Consider the following 20,477-nt stretch of genomic DNA (forward strand, 5'->3'; position numbering starts at 1 on the left):
GCGCCTGTGTAACTGCAAGAAGGAGACGTACGTACCTGAAGACAGCTGTCTCTCTGCAGCGCCGAAGGAAAGAACATGTGACCGGCTTCATTGCCGGTCATGTGTTCTTTCAGCAGCGCTGGACAGAGACGGCCGTCTTCTAACTGTCAGTCACACGGGCGCATCGGTGTACGGATGCCGATGCGCCTGTGTGACTTAGCCCTAAGAGGTGTAAATAATACTACACATGTCATCATATTTTCAACCAGCCATTAAAAAGTAGCAATTACTGATGGCTCTCAATTCTCATCAGTACTGATCATAGTATTTTGACACTTCAAATGGATCTGACCCTCTCAAATGCATTGGCCATAAATGGGGATACTCCAATTAGCCACAGTCCTCGCTCTTAGATTTCATCCAGATTTGATTCATTTGTACTCATGAGTTTCATCTTTACAATGAATTATAAATAAATTACAGAAAAAACAGTTCTCATCTGACATTACTTTAATTTCTATTCTTCCTTATGAATCATTTACATTCATTTTTGTCTATTGCTTATTAAAACCAAGGAAGTCAAAAACAATTACAAAGACAATATTAAATAGAAATAGAAAATGGATAATTTTGCTTTCATGATTTGGAATTGGAATAATACATTTCCCTTAGGCATTATTCATGATGTGATTGGCAATGTGCTTCACAGCCAGCATAGTTTCCTCACAAGTGGGCTTGATCTGAGATTCTGGGAGGGCAAAGCCATATCTTCCAGTGTCACGCAGCTCAAATGTGAAAGAGTACTTTACACCTACGTCATACGCCCAGTCATCGGAGCCTCCTGCAGCCAGGTCTGGAATTCAAAGCGTGACCAAATTATTTGAGAGCATATACCATGACTGAGGATATATTACTTAATACTATGGACACCCTTTCAGCTGAAAATCATTTCTGCAATGGCTTAATTAAACATTTTGTAGCGTTTCACTTCTGCAACTTCTATATATCACTGCGTAGAGTAAACTGCAGATTGTGTTTTAATAGAAGAGCTGTTGGTGAAGCTGGACAGAAGGCTTGGTTCTTAGCTCATATTGCTGTCTCTCTAAGTTCTTATTAGCTAATTTATGACCTTAGCAAAGATAAACTTTGTTGTGGCTGATAGAGCGTGCAGGAGAGGAGAGAAAGCAGAGGGAAACTAAGCTGTCAGTCCAGCTTTACTGATGGAATTGCTATGAAAGTCAGTCTGGGTTTACTGTATACAGTGATAAGTAGAATCTTGAAGTTAATGAGAGAGAGCTGCACCGTCATACTGGGTCACTGCACTGCAGTCAGCGCTGTCAGGTTTCCGGCAAATTCAGACGAACTTGGTTTTGTCCCCCTATACAGCTGTTATAATTGCGGCAGTATAATAGGAGAAAACAAAACCACTGTTCTCTATGGGATTTCAGGGGTTTTGTTTCCACCACCTCTTTTCCCTGCCATGATTGGTATGGCCAGAAAAATATAGGACCTGCCCTGTCTCTCCTGCATGTATTTAAACTATATGCGGGAAAGATCGAGCAGCCCGTGCCTTCCAGTTGGTTTTTACAAACTCCTGCATGGAGTTTGAAAAACCGGCGAAGCGGAAGAGATTCCCTTTATTCAGGTGCAACTATGCTCCGTGCCGGTGAGTAAAGTTGCACCTACGGCAGTGTGACTAAGCCCTTCCTGTGCATTTACGCACGCTCATTGATTTCAATGAGTTCAATACGCATTCAGATGGAACATGTTACAGATTTTTATCATGTGATCACACATCGCGTGAAGAAATACACTCAAGTGAACGAACGCATTGAAATCAATGGGTCCTATTCACTGCATATTATGTGTGCAAAAATTGTGTGTGCAGTACGCTCATGTGAGTGAGTCCGTTATAACTTACAAATTGTGGTTCCACCAGGACCGTAGGTGTACTTGGTTCCATACAAAGAGGTCAATGAAGAAACTGCTGCCTTGGCAACATTGTTCTGCAACAGAAATAAGAACATACATGTTACACAGTTACATATAAGAATTCTAGTAAAACAAAAACCCTCACTAACTCTGAAACTGCTGGAAAGGATAGCGGAACATGAGCTACAGAAACCAATGAGTTAAAATGTGAATTATTTAGGAATGTATGTTTATTTGCAGACTGTTTACTGCTGCTTCTTCATATTGTCCATAGGCATGAATAAATAATAAAGAGAAAAAGCAAAAAATGACTATACAGTCCTAAGCACTGAGATAAAGAAAACGAGCATTATCTTAGAACGTTTTCATATCTGTAGTATCATATCAGTCTAAACATTTCCTTTTCTGATATTCTATATGAAGTATGATTTTGGTCATTTTCCAGTACACCTATACTGCTCCTTCTTGCATTTTCACCTCTTAAGCCCCATTTGCACGAATGTCGGGCAAACGATTTCTGACACTCGTCCTTGCATGTACTCGCTCCCATGCAGTTGCACTGGAGCGAGTATCGTTGGCTCGCAGCAGGGCGGCTGGAGGAGATTTCACTCCTCGCTCTCCCCCGCACCTCTCTATTCACTGTAAGCAGCGGTCGTTTTATATCGAATGACTGCTATTTACACTGAACGATCATCGTTCAGGATTTTATGTAGCTTAAACAATGAGCAATGATCCTGAACGATGATCGTTCAGTGTAAATAGCAGCTGTTAAGTACTTTACAGCTGCTGTATTAAATGAATGGAGAGGGGTGGGGGAGAGCGAGGAGTGAAATCTCCTGCAGCTGTCCCAGCCCCCTGCTGGCCACTCTGTCAGAGAACCAGAAATACTCACTCCCGTGTAATAGCACGGGAGTGAGTACATGCGGGGACGAGTGTCGGGTATTGCTTGCCCGATAGTTGTCCCGTGTAAATGGGGCTTCAGTCTGACTTTCAATTGTATGTTGCCTTTTACTGGTACAGCTATTGTTAAGAACAACATGACATTGACATGGTTATATGCACCAGGGCAGGAGTGTAGCTGGGGAGGCAGGAGTGGCACTTGCCCGTTGTGCAGATAGTAAAGGTGCTTATAAATGGAACAGATAACATGCAAAAAATTATTAAAAGTGAATGAATCGTTCTGTCTAAATGTGAGCTAATGGGTGAATGACGGACGATAATCTCTCCCTTTTCGTTCATTTTATGCAGGCATAAAAACCATCATTGGCTCATTGACTACTTATCGTTCAGTTTTAACAGCAATCCCTCATTCTTTCTCATTCGATTGTACAATGAATGTGAAAGGCTAAAATATTCTTGTTTGAACGTGCCAACATGTATCTGTCTGTCTAAACAGGCTGCACCAAAGCGAACGAGCTAGCGATGATGTCACTCGTTCGTTCAAATGAGAATCAGCTTGTCTAAAACAACCATAATGGATTTCAACACAACGATTATCGCTCAAAAGCCATCTTTTGAGCCAATTTTGAGTGATAATCGTTGTGTCTAAATGGTCCTTAAGGCTCTGTTCACATCCCATTTATGGCCTCCTTTTAACATATATGCCGGGATGTATATGTTAAAAGGATGCATGTGATGGGTACCATTCATCACCCATAGGGTCCCACTGTAAAAAAAAGTATATGTTTAACATACACTTTTTTAAAATAAAAGTTATACATTATATGTACCCCGGAGTAGTGCCATTAAAAAATACAACTCCCAAAAAAACAAGCCCTCCCACGGCTATGTCAACGAGTATGTCCTTAAGAATAGGCTCATCACTAAGAGGTTGAAAAAAGATAAAAGAGGATTATCCTGCTGACCAGTTCTGTGTGATCCGTGGCTTTATTGTATGTGTAGGAATAGGGGAAGAGTAACATCTGGGAATAAGAATGGATGGTCAGGTAACCCTTGATAGAAGAACGGTTAGCACGGATGAAGTTGGCAAGGGCTTTGGTTTCCTTCTCAGATTCAGGAGCAGAACCGCAATATGTGTCATCACAAACTCTTGAAGAAGCTCCCACGGCTTAAAAAGAAGAAAAGATATAAATGCACCATACTTGACATTTAATGTTATGTGTAGCAGTGTGGGAAAGAACATTGTAGTTGGTGATTGATATTATTCATCAGTGTCATGGAGTAAAGACTTTTGTTTCTCTTGCACCAGGTGGATCTTACATCCTACCTGGATGGCATCATTTCAAAGTCAGGTATTCAAATAGTACACAAACAATGCTGCATATTTCCAGGGAATTATGTCTTTAAAACAATCATTAATGGAAGATAATACAACCCCAATTCCAAAAAAGTTGGGATACTGTGTAAAATGTAAAAAAAAAGATCAAGAAAAATAGAATGCAATGATTTGGAAATCCCATATAACCATATTTTGTTCACAATAGCACATGGAAAACATATCAGAAGGTGAACGTGAGACATTTTTCCATTTCAATTTAAAAAAGCAACTTATTTAGAAATTAATGGCAGCAACACATCTCACAAAAGTTGGGCCAAGACCATGTCTACTGCTATGTAGCATCCCATCTTCTCTTTATAACAGTCTTTAAATGTCTGGGAAGTGAGGAGACCAATTGCTATAGTTTTGGGAGAGGAACGTTGCCCAATTCTTGTCTGATGTAGGATTCTAGGTGCTCAACAGTCCTGGGGCTTCTTTAATGGATTTTTTGTTTCATAATGCGCCAAATGCTTTCTATTGGTGAAAGGCCTGGACTGTAGAGGCCAGTTCAGCTACTGGAATCTAATTCTGTGAAGCCATGCTGTTGGGATGGATGCAGTATGTGGTTTAGCATTGTCTGAAATATGCAAGTCCTTCCCTGAAAGAGAAGTTATCTGGATGGGGGCATAAGTTGTTCTAAAGCCTCTATAAACTGCTCAGCCAGGGGCGTAACTATAGAGGATGCAGGAGATGCAGTTGCACCCGGGCCCAGGAGCCTTAGGGGGCCCATAAGGCCTCTCTTCTCCATATAGGGAACCCAGTACTATGAGTTAAGCATTATAGTTGGGGACCCTGTTACAAGTTTTGCATCGGGGCCCGGGAGCTTCAAGTTACGCCTCTGTGTTCAGCATTGATACTGTCTATTAAGATGTGTAAGATGCCCATGCCATAGGCATTAATGCAACCCCATACCATCAGAGATGCAGGCTTTTAAACAGTGCGCTGATAATAAGATGGATGGTCCCTCTCCTCTCGAATCCGCAGGATACGGCGTCTGTGGTTTCTGAAAGGAATATCAGTTTTCCATTTTGCCTCAGTTCATTTTAAATCAGCTTTGGCCCATAGAAGACTTGGTGTTTCTGGATTGTGTTGATACATGCTTTCTTCTTTGTATGTTACCGTTTTAACTTGCATTTGTTGATTGCACAACGAACTGTGTTCACAGACAGTGATTTCTGGAAGTATTCCTGAGCCCATGCAGTGATTGCCATTACAGACTCATGCCTGGTGTTCAATGTAGAGCCACCTGAGGGTCTGTAGATCTCGAGCATCTAATATTGACTGTTGGCCTTGTCTTTTGTGCATATTAATTTCTCCAGATTCTCTGGTGGAATATTCGAAGTACATGCAATTTTTCTTTGAAGAACACTTTTCTAAAAGTGTTTTACAATTTTTAGATGAAGTTTTCCACAAATTGCTGAACCTCTGACCATCTTAACTTCTGAGAGACTCTGCCTCTCTAACATACTTTTTTATATGCTGTCATGTAGAAAATTGACTCTTCAGATGTTTTTCATTAGTACCACTTACCTTTCCAGTCTATTGATACCTGTCCCAACTTTAAGATGTGTTGCTGCCATCAATTTCTGAATAAGTAATTTTTTTTATAGAAAATTGAAAAATGTTTCACTTTCAACTTCTAATATTTGGTCTATGTTCTGTTGTGAATAAAATATAGCTATATGAGTTTTCCAGATCATTGCATTCTTTTTTTACTTTACATTTTGCACAGTATCCCATTTGGAATTAGGTTTGTACTACTTTCCAAATTCCTCAATTATTGCAGCTTTTGCCATTGTCCACTGTCAGCAATGGATAGCATGGTTAGCTAATGATTTAAATGGTTTTCAATAGTTATCACATATATCGCAACTTCTGGCTTTAATATGGTATATGAGTACAAAATAGTAGATTCCTTCCCAAAAAGTAGAAATACACTTACTACACCATCCAGCATCAAAGTTTCTGTTGGGATCGGTTCCAATGCAGCTGCTATTTTTGTTAGCAGAGCGGGTCTTTCTCCACATACGGTTCTATACAGCATAATTGCATATTTATATAATTATAATTAAGGCACATTATAACGACTCCATCTCATTCCACACTTGTATATTTAATTACTTACATTGGTCCAGGTGTACACATAGCCATCAACATTCACGATTGGAAGGATATAGAAATCCAGATTGTTGAGGAGATTGGTAAATTGTGAGTCAGAACCATAAGAGTTAACAGCCTATGGTAAAGAATTCTGAATTAGCAACTGTCTTATAGGATGTGACATATGTGGATATTACTGTGCTTACTTTTACTGTATTGTAAGATGCGCTGTTATACTGTACACCAGAGAGGAAATGTAGGAGAGTAACAACCTCTATTGATATTTGCCATATGTGACATCAGGAACTGCAGATTTGCCGATATCTAATATTGTGATCACTTACTTCCTTCACAAACCACTGGCAGAAAGCAGGGCTGATCCATTCTCTTGCATGGAATCCACAGTCAATGAAGACAGCCTTCTTGTTTGTTCCGCTTTTGCCAACCTTTGAGAAAAGAATATAACAAATAAAGCAACAAAGCTGTTACGGTACCTTTACATGGGATGACTATCCGCCGAATAATCGCTTGGAAGAGTGAATTCAAATGATAGTCGCTCAGTGTAAACTTGGTCACTGACAGGGTGGCGAGCAGTAAGCTGCTAGTCATTTCATTTCAGCTTACCAGTCCCTGACTGATCAAAAGTCATCTGGTGTAAAGTCACAGTTGTTTGTTTGTATGACTTTTAAACTAATTTGCACGCAGATCCCCTCTAAGAACACTTTATTGGCAGCAAACTAATGAATAACATTCGCTCTTTGTAAAAGCAAACGAACAACTGTGGTTCCTATGATTCAACAACTTTTCCGAGCGACTATACATTTTACTGATAGTTGCTCCATGTAAAGGTACCTTTAATTCTCATTGAATACAGTTTTTTCTCTAAGAAACCATTACAAAAATGCACAATAGGAAATATCAGTAGGAAGTATTGCCATATGAACTGTAATATACTGTATAAAACCTGTCAATTTAGGTTTAGAATAAAAGACTATAATTTAACTGTCCCTTATTTAGGATTGCATATTAGTGAACTGTATATACAGCAATTCCCTCTTCTAACTCATCTAGTATTATTATTAGATTGGTTCTCTGGGTGGACAGGCTTATTCTGCTAACAGAGAAAAGCAGTGTCAGAGAAACAAAATTTCCTCTAATTGGCCATATACATTAGCCATATATTGATCGAATCCGCTGAAATCAGCTGGAGTGGCTAACCATCTAATGTATATTGGGATGTTCTGACTCATCTCTCGGTTTCAACAGCCCAGTCCTTTTGTTTTTGAGGAGATAAGTCGCCAGCAGAGGTGATTGGCAGCGGCTTACTCTCTTCTTACTACTGACAACATATGAACACTCAACCAACTGAGATGCATGTATATGGGGGAGTCAGAAGACATAGTCATCAGCTGCATGAGCGTTCGGAAAACAGCTGTCTAATGTGTATGACCACCTTAAGTCTTTCTTGGAATCTCCCACTATGTCATTGACACTGGTTGATTTTGACTGTAAAGGGGAAAAACCATCTTATAGTATACCTAGTCTCCCTTGCTCCCTAATGTTAGTAGCTCCATCTGCAATGAAATAGATCTTACTTACCTTGAGCAAGTAAAGAGGACGGCCTTCATATGAGCTTCCAATCTGAGTACGAGACACCAGACCTGGGTTCTGAGCAGCAATGTTGGCAGACCAAGCACTGATCTGTAGAGATGCCTTATGTTAGTATAGCTCTAACCACAGTTATAGCAGCCTATTTAATTTAAGTGTTGTGGTAGACATCTTACTGTATCAAAATCATTGTACTTCTCATAGCTGTGTGCCGCACGAATATTGCTATCACGCTGCTTTTCCAAGGCATCCTGGAGGTCATCGATCATTACTCTAAAAGAAGACAAAATTGTTTTGTTTACTAAAAACAAAACAACGAATGCCAAAATAAGATTAAGGGTAGTTTCACACACAGGTTTTTGTGAAAATTTCTTATGCAACTTTTAGCCAAATCCAGAAGTGGATACAAAAGAAACGGTAAATATAAAGCAAAGTTATACGTTTCTCTCCTACTGGATTCATTTCCGACTTTGGCTTAAAAAAGTGCCACAAAAACCTGTATGTAAAACCACTCTAGAGAATAGGGTGGTTTCACATACAGAAAATACCTACATTTTTCTGTAAGCTGAGAAAAAAAAGTAATCTATACTTAGTTGCAACTTTATAATCGGCGCAATGAAGAAATTGTTGTTCTTCTTGAAGACTCTTGCTTTAGATAAAACCTTTCTGTCCACTTTTGTATATTATCAATAATATGACTTTGAGAGAGTCAAGGGCTCAACTTACTCATAAGGAATTTCACTTTGTTGAAGAAGAGCCTGAACGTCATAGGACACATGGCTTTCGGCACGGAAGTCAACACGTTTACCTGGTTCTATAAGATCAACAGAGGCAGGGATCCAGAAGTCAAGCTGGAATAGAAAAGATTAAAATAAGAGATTTATGAAAGCAAAAATGTTTGTTGTATTTTGTATTTCAATGGACATAAAACTTTGAATTAAATTTTATTTAAAAGTCTGCTTCAGTAAATTTTATGGTGATCCCATATGTCAAAATATATTGCCAAGAAAGCGGGCAATGACAATTCTCCTTTGATAGAGGAAACCATATTTTGAGTTGGCTAATACATTTGTTTGTAAAAGAATTTGTAAACTTCAATATTTTAATGATTTTTCCAGAATGATGTGTCACAATAACAGCAATGGCTTTGCAACCTGCCCATAATAGTCTGCAATGAGTTTTTACTATCGATCACATAAACATGTTAACATATAGAATAGTTGTTCTCATGTTTCTGAGCAGAAAACCTACATATAGGCAAAATATAATTGTAGGGCTTTAAGGGGTTATCTGACAGTGGAAAAAATAAATAGAAATGGTAGCAGCAAATGTTATATGATTATGGTAGATAATTACTAATAAATGTGGCCTGAAGGTTATTAAAGTCACAATTATAGAAAAAGAAAATCTTACTAAACTAATAGCACACAAGCAGTTGTACCGTTTATGTGTGTTATTAAACATATTGAATAAATATTCATGGTGCAGGTAGAAAAAGTAAGTCAACTTCCATGTTAATGGCCTCTTTAAGAGCTTATTGGCAAAAAGTGATTTAATTAAGAAAAAGTGATTGGAAAAGGTGCACAAAGCCTGGTTACTGACAAATCTGATCTTAAGAAAAGACTGGTTAGTGTGAATCATGCCTCCATGCAAACAACTTTCAGAAGATCTTAGAAGATATGTCTTAGAGATGCATGTAGCTAAAAAAAAAGGCTGCAAAAGGTTCGCTAAAGTCCTCCCTGTACATCACAGGAACTTGAGAACAACTATTCTCATAGAAAACATTTTTTTGTTAATGTGTATGTGTGTTGCCCAATATACAGAAAACTATTCATTTCTTTTTTTTTCTTTTTTACTATCGGACAAACCCTTGAATATCCTAATTAATATGCCTGGCTCAGTCATTTGTGTATTGTTTTTTGAAGAAGCAGTGACCCATGATTGACAATGTTTATATTCAATGGAAATTAAAGTATCCGAAAAATGTAATCCATTCTTGTTTTCCCAATGGACGATTGAGTCTCTGCCAGACCGACAAAAATCCTCCAACAAGAAAACTATTCCCTTTAACCAACCAAAGTCTTTATGTGTCTGGCCAACTTCAGGACTCTTATGCATTGCGTCTATGCTAAGTTGTAAATTATAACTCTTTGAAACTCTTGGGACCTGCTGAAAAATCTGTACCTGGATCCCTAAACGATCATGCTTCATTAAAGTACTCATGCCCTCCCAAGCAGTAGAGGGACTACTGGGCTCCATTAGCACAAGGGCATGGGTTTGACTATAACTCCAGCAGCCCCTGTAGTTATCACCTTACATTCATGGGAAAGGTGCTTATTCTCCCTGCAACCCACAGATTATTTGAAATAGAAGAACCCTGACATGTCAAAAGTCATAGGACAGGAACTAATATTGTGTAAGACCCCCTCTAGCTCAGCAAAGGGCAGCAACTCAATGGGATATTGATTTTTGGACCTAATTCTTACCAACAGGGAGGGAATGGTTGAGGAAGTTAGAGTGGCTGGGACCTTAGGAGGTAGTAATCATGCTATCCTTAAATTTTGGATAAAAAAAGGAGGAAGACCTGAGAAAACTCAGACCTTGAGGTTGCATTTCAGAAAGGCAGATTTTAATGAACTCAAAAAAAGGATAGGAAGAATCCAATGGCTGGATGTTCTTAAGAATAGAAATGTCCAAGAAGGTTGGGAAATATTGCGAAATGAGATTCTCAAAGCACAATCGTTAGCAATCCCTAAAAGAAGGAAGAATGGGAAGCATTTAAAGAGACCAGGATGGATGAATACAGAACTTGCACACATGTTAAAAACAAAGAAAAATATGTTTTTACAAATGAAAAGAGGGGGAATATCTAAAGAAGAATATAATGTGGTCTGCAGAAACTGTAGGGCAAGTGTCAGAAAAGCTAAAGCTCATAATGAATTGAGGCTTGTACCAGAGGCCAAAAACAATAAAAAAGGATTTTGGGGGTATGTCAAAAGCAAAAGAAGTCAAAGATGCTATTGGATGCTTACAAGATGAAAATGATGAATTGATTAAGAATGATGTTGAGAAGGCTGAACTTTTAAATTCCTATTTTGTATCCGTTTTCTCTCAGAAAGCAGATGGAACATCAACTGATCTTCCCTGTGCTATTGGGATAAAGGAATGCAGACTGTCTATAAGCAGAGAGATGATGAGGGAACACATAGCTAACTTAAATGAATCACGTCTCAAGGTTCAGATGAATTACATCCTAGGATACTAAAGGAAGCAGTGGAAGTAATTGCTGAAGCACTAGCCATAATCTTTGAAAATTCCTGGAGAACAGGAAAAGTCCCAGAAGATTGGAAAAGGGAAAATGTTGTCCCTATCTTCAAGAAAGGGAAGAAGGTAGCTCCAGGAGACTACAGGCCTGTGAGCAGGACTTCTATACCGGCAAAGATATTTGAACAAATTATTAAACAGCATGTATGCAAGTATTTGGATAAAAGTGGAGTAATTAACCAGAACCCGCATGGGTTTGTAACAAACAAGTCATGCCAGACAAATCAAATTTTCTTCTATGACAGAATCACCGACTGGGTTGATCAGGGAAATGCAGTGGATATAGTATATCTCGACTTTAGTAAAGCATTTGACAAAGTATCTCATACCATACTTATTGAAGAAAATTACCAAATATGGGATTGACAAGGCAACTGTAAGGTGGATTGACAACTGGCTGAGTGATCGTACTCAAAGAGTGATCATAAGTGGCTGCACATCCAAGTGAAAGAATGTATCAAGTGGGGTACAACAAGGCTCTCTCTTAGGCCCAGTGCTGTTCAACATTTTTATAAATGATTTAAAGGGGGGCATTGATGAAAAACTGATCAAATTTGCCGACAACACAAAATTGGGAGAGATAGCTAACACTAGAGATCAGAGGAAGAGTATTCAAAAATATCTAGAAAAGTTTGAACAGTGGTTGGCGACTAACAGAATGGTATTTAACAAGGAGAAATGCAAAGTCCTACATCCAGGCAAGAAAAATGAAAAAAGCACATACAGAATGGGAGAAATTGGGCTTAGCAGCAGCACATGTAAAAGTGACTTGGGTATACTAATAGATCATAGACTGAACATGAGTCAACAATGTGATGCAGCAGCCAAAAAGGCAAACACAATTCTGGGATGTATTAATAAAAGCATAGAGTCTAGATCACGTGAGGTAATTATCCTCAGACCCCATTTAGACTCAACAATTCTCACTCAAAATTCGCTCTAAGCCATCTTTTGAGCGAGAATCGATGGGTCTAAACACACAGCCATTGTGCAGTTTTCATTAACGATTCACTCATCGTTGTCTTTTAGCTAGCTGAGTTATCAGGACCGCTTGCTGAGTTCTCAGCGGGATACCACTGATACTATTGTTTCAGCTGGTATCCCGCTCACAGAACACAGCAGAAGTATGCAGAAGACAGCGCTCCAGCTGTTTTCTATATATCGTGCTTGGAGCGCTCAGCTGTATACTGGCTGAGTGCTCCATGAACACAGCAAAAGTATGCAGAAGACAGGGCTCCAGCTGTGTTCTGTATACCCCACTCAGAGCACTCAGCTGTATACCAGCTGAACGCTCCAAGAAGATAACAGCTGTATGCAGAAGATAGTGGTCCCACTTGTCGTCTTCATACAGCATGAGCCTTCATTTACACACTTATGCAAAGTGAATGCTCAAAACTGTCATTTGAGCTATCATCTCGCTGTATAAATGCACACAATGATTATGGCTCAAAAAATGTCTTTTGAGCGAATTTTGAGCAATAATCGTTGTGTCTAAATGGGCCTTTAGTCAGACCTCATCTAGAATACTGTGTCCAGTTCTTGCCACCCCACTTTAAAGAAGATATTGACAAACTAGAGCATGTTCAGAGAAGAGTTACCTAGATGGTGAGCGGCCTGCAAATCATGTCCTATGAGGAACAGTTAAAGGATCTGGGAGTGTTTAGCTTGCAAAAAAGAAGGCTGAGAGGAGACTTAATAGCTGTCTACAAATATCTCAGGGGCTGTCACACTGCAGAGGGATCAGCCCTATTCTCATTTGCACAAGGAAAAACTAGAAACAATGGGATGAAACTGAAAGGGAGGAGACACAAATTAGATATTAGAAAAAAACATTCTGATAGTGAGGGTGATCAATGAGTAGAAGAGGTTACCATGGGAGGTGGTGAGTTCTCCTTCAATGGAAGTGTTTAAACAAAGGCTTGACAAATATCTGTCTGGGATGATTTAGTGAATCCCGCACTGAGCAGGGGGTTGGACCAGATGACCCTGGAGGTCCCTTCCAACTCTACCATTTTATGATTTTATGATTCCACAATTGGCATATAAAAGGCCTTAAGGGATGTTGAGTCATGTCATCTGGATAACCACTTACAGCTCCATGGTATTTATAGGTGAAAGATCTTGGTTGTGGATGGACCTCTCCACAACATCCCATAAGTGCTCAATTGAGTATGAACTCTCTAGACTGCTTAATGAACCCATTGTGGACAACTTGTAGGGATACATAAAGCCCATGAAGGATTACAATTGGTCAATAAACAGTGAAATAAAGTAAGCAGCGGTCAATCACCTGTTTAGGTGAACCCATGCCATGAAAATACACCCCACTCAGTATGCCACCACCACCAATCAGCACATTGCCTTGTTGATAACTGGCGCCCATGGCATTATTGGGTCTGCGCTGCACACAAACCCTACCATCTTCTTAAATAATTGGTACCGTGAATCATCGGACAATGCCACATATTGACAATCCTCTAGGGTCCAGTCAGCAACCTCACAAGGCCAGGTGAGGGGCTTTGTCCAGTCTCAAGGTGTTAACAGAGGCACTTTGGCGGGTTCCCTGGTCCCATACTGCATGAAAGCTAGAGAACACTGCACTGAACAGGGAGATATGTGTATGGGTTTTCCTGCGTTGAATGTGGATGTGATTTCTGCAACAGTTGCTTGTCTGTTTGCATGGATAATTCTAGCCAGATAACGCTGGTCATGATCATTAAGCACCTGTGGGCAGTCACTGTGCTGTCCACTGTAGGTGATAATGCCTTCTATGATGTATTGCTGGTACGCACATGACACTGTCGACTGAGGAATGTTAAATGCCTGCACAACTTCTGAAATGAAATGTTCCATCTGTCTGGCACCCACTATCATGCCTCGTTTGACCTTCGATAATTTATGTCGCCTTGCCATGAACATGGTGGCCAGTGTTCAACCTCACTCACAAGATAACACCTGAAATCTTATACAGGTGTGGGTATTCTCAAGCCATCAACCGAGTCAACACCACTTCATAATCAATTTACATATTACTACTCCACTCCAGTCTCTGCTTACAGCTTCACTCCCGCCCAATTTACGGGACATCACAGGGGCTGCAGCCAATTACAGAGCTCAATGGAGAGACATGAATATATCACTTGTTATTTTACTGCATGGGAAAAGGGTTGTCCCAGGATCTTACAACTTACATATGTTTGACGCATTAGCCCTGAAATTATTATTTAAGTCATTGAATTCTAAAATGTTGGTATTTTATTCAGTAAAAAAACAATTTTTAAGTACATTTTCAAAAAGTATTCAATATTCTGTGTCTAATGTGTATATATATCATTAAAAGGAGAGAATATGGGAGATAGTGTCCCTTGGTATCCTATCCTCCCCTGTGGGTCAGTGACTGACTCCTACTCTGAGATAATTAAGAATTGTCCTTCTGACAGTCTCTGTACTTCTTTCACACCTAGTAGCACATAACCAGATATACACTATCAGGAAAAAAAGTCAGAACGTGTTAATGGGGGTCAATGGAAACAGTCAAACCCTGAATTAAAGCTACAACACATGACTTCAATGTTCCTTGGTGAATTGTTTGTTGTTTCTATCATACAAGGACGGAGATGCTTGAAGTTTGATTTAGAACAGAGATGAAAGGGGAGTTCACCAGACATGAAGATGAAAGCGTGAAGGTTAAAACAATAGGGTTCATTCTTAAAAATAATAGTCAACTTTGCAATGACAAAAGCCTGTAAATGTTTTAAAGAGAATGTATAAAAATATTGAAAAGAGTGCACAACACTAAGCCAACAAAATACTGTTTTTTTCACCTGAAAAGACAGGAAGAGGGACTTGGAGAAAGATGTTCTTCACTACTTAACACAATGGACAAGAAAAACTATTGACTCGCATGTATCAGTAAGCCTTGCCTGCATCTTTAGGACAACGGGTACGGAAAGCAAGCAGCTGGCCAGAGCGTCATTGAGGACTGGGGACACAATTTATACACTACACAAATTAAAACTATGCTCTGCTTTATATGTATTCTTACAACCAATTGAAAACTTTGTTTGGGCAGCTGATAACTCAGTAGGTGACTAATGTAACAATAAAGTCATTGCTAAGCTGTTCTATTTTATGTGAAGCACTGAGCGGGGAGCGTTTACACACAATGAAAAGTGAGCCATCCAACAATGATTTTTATGTTGGTCGAAAGTGAGAGACAAACAAAAAGGAAACGAATAATAAACAATATTTTGCATTTAGGCGCAATGATTATTACACATTTTCGTATGAAGGAATTTTGCGCGACAATTGTAAACGGCCCACAAGCCCTTCCCTAGAGTTTTCCCAGGCGATTGTTATTGATGACCTATGCTCAGTATAGATAATCAATAACTGTTTGCCTGTGGTCTGCTGCTTGGGACCACAAACGCTTAGCTGCTCAGGCACCAACTGTCAGTGCCACAACCCACAGGGTATGGGGTGAAAGATGATAGCCCTGACCATTGTGTTGTGGCCAATGCTGGCAAATGCAGATTCAACTTTCATTAAAGTCAATAAGAGCTGCGCCTGAAATTACCACTGCTGACCACGACACTGCTGTCATCGCAATCTGTTTCCACTCCATACCCTGTGTGTTGTGGCCCTGACAATTGCCAGGAAAACCCCTTTAGATTACTGATTACCCATCTGACAGGTATCACACTGAAATTTAGAGACTCAGAAGTGTGGGGGTCATGTGTTAAACCCTGCCATTGGCACCAAGAGAGCCTGTCCTGTCCCTACGGCATCCTTCACCTAGAGTAAAGTCAGTATGGCACGCTCATATAAAATGTTACTTAAAGCAACCCTTTAGTCCAGAAACAAAGATGGCCACACAAGCTTTTCTAAACTAAAAGATGCACTCTATTCATTATTGTACACTATTAGTCTACGACAGTACACCTGCCTTGATTGATCACTGCTGCTCATATGAGCAGCATTGGCCAGTCACATTAGCATGTAGTGTCGTAGACTACTAAAGCATACTAATTCATGGTTTACATTGGGTAGTCATTGAAGTGATCCAGCCATCATCAGACCCGATGCCAGCCAGTGACCCCCCCCTCCCACGTACCTGTCCGGGTTGTCTTCTCTCTGCTGTGGATGTGCTGGCTGGCGCACTGGCGCACATGCGCAGTGCAGAGAATGCTGCATCGTTGCGACGGCGATGACATGGATCCACAGCGATTTCAAATTGACTGCCGTCTGTGTGAGTCCCGCATCAAAATAGAGCATGCTGCGATTCTCCCTCCGCGAGCGGAAATTGCAAGCGATTTCCACTTGTGTACGTGGAAGAATCATTTTACATTGCATGCTATGGACAAACATTGCTGCAGAATCCACGGCCAGGCGCCCTTCATAGATTCCACAGCAAAAATCCGCCCATGTACATCGCGCCTAACACATATGCATAGGACTCCTATTGTGTGCACACATATAGTGCTGTTATGTGGTGCACACATGCATGTACACGTTGCACACACATATGCAATATACACAATGCATACGCATGAAACACACAAACATATATTACACTCACATATGCACAGTACACATTACACACAGATACACTCGCACATGCACCCCTCTCCTGCAGAGATATCACATCCCAGCACTGGAGAGAGAAGCATAGTTAGCAGAGTGAGTATAGGGCCTCTCTGCAGCGTTCCTCCCTCTCCCTCTTCTATTTGTCTCAATAAAGCTGATGCTGGAATCAAGTTACAACAGTTGGTAGGAAACTTTGGCTGTTGTAACTTTCGGTACTGGTATATCTTGTATCCACTGGAAGAATGGGTGGAGACATGGGTTGGCCTGGTTGAGTTGTAGGAGAGGGTTTGTCGACGCCCACAACAGTGCTCCCATCTCCCATGCCAAAGACGCAGCTGTCAGAGTCTCGCCTCCCATCTGCCATGCTAACCATCATTGCCACTTTGCTGCTGTGAGTCTCCCATATCGAACCCACTGCCTGTGCTCCCTGGGCCCCTGTTACTGTCAGCCGCCATCGGCTGTCTATCGGCTTCCTCTGCTCTGGCATCCCCGCTCGCATTTCCGCTGTCACTCTGTGCCTTGACCCTTCACCCCTGCCATCCTCTGCTCACGGCCCTCTGTGCCATGCCATGTGACAGAGCCACGCTCCCTCACTCTCCTCCGGCACTGTCCTCCCTTCAGTGCTTCCTGCTGCACTATCAGTGTCCTCCGTGGCCGCTGCTGTCAGTCTCCTCTCCAGGCGCCTGCACTCATCCCTCACTCTTTCCCGGCGCTCTGTGCTTCCGGCTGCCACCTGATGTCAGTCTCCTTTACGGCAACTGCTCTAAGAAACAGAGCGGGGCCGCCTTCTGGGGCACAGAGACAGCATACCATATTGCAGGGAGGCCGGCGGCAACACAATTATAACCGGGCCCATTGCAGGGAGGCTGGTGGGGAAGCTTGAAGCTGAGACATGAGGGTATTGCACAGCCTATCCCTATACCTCCAGGACCAGCACAATCCCAGGTCTCCACCCATTTTTGTGGTGGAGACAAGATACATCAGTACCATAACTTTCTGCTGTACAGACAGAAAAGCAATGGAGAAGGAATAACTTCCAGACTCATATCTTGTGCCTTCTTTCAGATCTTCACTTAACCTTGCCTTGGGCAAGTTACCTGGTTGCCACCCCCTCACTATGCTCCTGGTCTCCACTATATAGACCTATATCTCTGTCTTAGAAGGGGCTATATTTTACACCACCATAAATCGCTTTGTAGATTTACTGTCTTACATACAGCCTATTTATCCCTTCCAAAGTTCTTTCAAACATGTCCATTTGGTCTGATTTGCTCTTTTCATGTGCAATTTTGAATCATTCTAAATATCTTGGGTTACTCTTAACTAAGCAAAGACAACTATGATCTGAACATGTATTGGGAAATAGTTTTATTCATCCTTGGGTGGCAAATCTGATGATGATCATGTGACTTTTTATGACATAGTTGGGGAAGATAAAGTAAACATAAGAAAGTTAAGAATTTTGACCACAGAGAGCATTAAGTTGCAGCTCAACAATAGGCTGAATGAAGTGATGAAAGAGACATACCATATATTAGCAACTTGATAGCACCATACCTTTGCATTGTCAGCCAAGGTTTTGATAAGTTGTACTTGTCTATAATCTTGTGGAGTTACTCGGAAAACCTTCTCCCTGCAATTAATATGTAATAAATGTAAATAACTGTGCATATTTTTCTTAATATACAATAATCTACATTAAACATCGTACTCACCCATGAAAGGCTTTGGGCTCTGCAGATACAGCTGCAACGCTCACAAGGATGAGAATGGCCCACATGGTGATGAAAGTAGGAATAAGAAGCTCCGTTTCCCAATTATATATGCTGCGCAGAGTGTTTATCAAGTTTATGATTTGCAGAGGAACGTTCCACGCCCATTGGCTGTCTCATGCATGATTGATTATAGCACTGGCCTTGTTGTATTTACCCAATGAGTTATTTTTGTGCACCTGTGTTTTAATATTTCATGGCCATTGTGTGGAAAGACTGCAATCTATTGGAAAATCTCTGCACATAGTTTATTCATTTTACTTAAATCATGGCTGAGTTTCTGGATACAAAACATGAATGAAACCTTAGTGCACACTATGGGTCAGCTTTTGGTTTTACTTTTCTTGGTAAAACATAAAATGCCTTTTACATCATGTTTAGCATTGTAAAAAACAAAACTGTGAATTTGCATTGTTTTTCCCATATTTATTCATTTAAATTTATTTATAGTTTTAACAATCATAGATGCCAAATTATAATAAAATTTGAATTTTATTTTAAATTTAGAGATTTTAAAATTGAAATTGGCAATAGAACATGTTTTGTGTTACATGAATAAAATGCATTTTCATTGTTTCCCCCAATGAACCTTTCAGTACCAACCCTCTCCATAGTACTATAACCTCTTCTGTGGCACATAAAGTAACTAATATGCCACTAGCTACTCGGTAATAAACTTTACATTACTTTCAGTGGCGCCTCTCACACACAGCATAGGAAATGCGTGTGCAAAAAAGAATGCAACATTCTCTATCTCGGTCCGTATTATGCACACATACAGGCCAAGATAGTGTATGGGACTTTGTCACCATGCAGTTGTACACAATGCATTGTCTACTGCTGTGTGCTCTCCATGCAGGAAATAAGCCCGGGGTCCATGAGAGTAAGCCCAGAAATTCCTTTATGTTCCAAATACTGATTAATCACTCAGGGAGTTGCTTAGGTTTTTTTAATGTACGTCCTGGTAGACTTTCAACGGTGATGTGCTCCTGGGTAGAGACAGGCATGCCTAGATACCACATCCTGTTTATTGCAAAAGGCCCATAGATAACAGAAACTGTCTTCGGGTGATTTTACATCTGCGTTCAGTCACAGATGCGGCTGAAAATACGGGAAGAAAAGACACTGCATACAATCTTTTTCCTCCATCCAAAAGCCATTCAGTTGGGCGCAAAGCAGGTGGACCCCACTTTAGTCAATGGGGTCCACCTGGCACTGTTTGGCTCTGTCCAGAGACGGAGCCTTTGGGCTGTGGGAATTCCCTTTTCTTCCTTTTTGAATGGAACAGGAAAGCAGAATCCCCAAATGTGAAAGCATCTTAATTAGATAAATACATGAGGAACGTTTTTGAATTCTGAGACAATGAAGCCTCTGAATTAGCAAGGTGCAAGAGAAGGGACCGTGCCAACCACTAAAATCCAGGGTAAACTTTGACAGAATTTGCTTATTTGATTGTTTAGATAGAGAGAGACAGAGAGAGAAGCAGTGCACGGAATATGACTCTACATGTCACATACAGGGAAAGTAAAATCCGAATATGTTAGTGTTTTACTGGGCATTTTTTTTTTACTGAGAATTTAAAGGCTGTCGAGATTGGGGGAGTGGGGGGGGGGGGCGATTTTTTACTTAACTGCATGTATCTTGGGCTGATAATTTTTGCAATAGGGTTTAATTAAAACTCTTGCAGTGTTTGTCTTCTGCAGTTTCTACTTAGCACTGTATAAAGAAACTGCGGACTGAATCTCAGGAGATCTGTCAGTGTGCTGAACAGATTGCTAAGTTTCCCTCTCCTTTCATCTCTCCTGAACATTCTTATCAGGTAATTTATGACCACAGCAAAGTATTTTTGAGCTGCTAGAACATTTAGGAAATGAAAGTTTAGGGCTGAAAACCAAGCT

At 40.5% G+C, this 20,477-nt stretch overlaps 1 protein-coding gene across 1 annotated transcript; it reads right to left on the reverse strand.

The window, feature by feature from the left end:
• Window positions 1-466: 466 nt before the first annotated feature.
• On the reverse strand, window positions 467-18,741 carry LOC136625213 (carboxypeptidase B-like). Its single transcript, XM_066599252.1, has 11 exons — window positions 18,523-18,741; window positions 18,365-18,440; window positions 8,624-8,748; window positions 8,074-8,170; window positions 7,889-7,990; window positions 6,634-6,735; window positions 6,315-6,425; window positions 6,132-6,222; window positions 3,777-3,979; window positions 1,901-1,985; window positions 467-832 (listed from the first exon to the last, which is right to left on the reverse strand). The coding sequence occupies exons 1-11, from the start codon at window positions 18,585-18,587 to the stop codon at window positions 648-650; spliced, it is 1,242 nt and encodes a 413-aa protein (XP_066455349.1). The 5' UTR covers window positions 18,588-18,741; the 3' UTR covers window positions 467-647.
• Window positions 18,742-20,477: the final 1,736 nt, after the last annotated feature.

Source organism: Eleutherodactylus coqui, chromosome 1 (genome assembly GCF_035609145.1).
Source record: "Eleutherodactylus coqui strain aEleCoq1 chromosome 1, aEleCoq1.hap1, whole genome shotgun sequence".
Classification (NCBI taxonomy): Eukaryota; Metazoa; Chordata; class Amphibia; order Anura; family Eleutherodactylidae; genus Eleutherodactylus; species Eleutherodactylus coqui.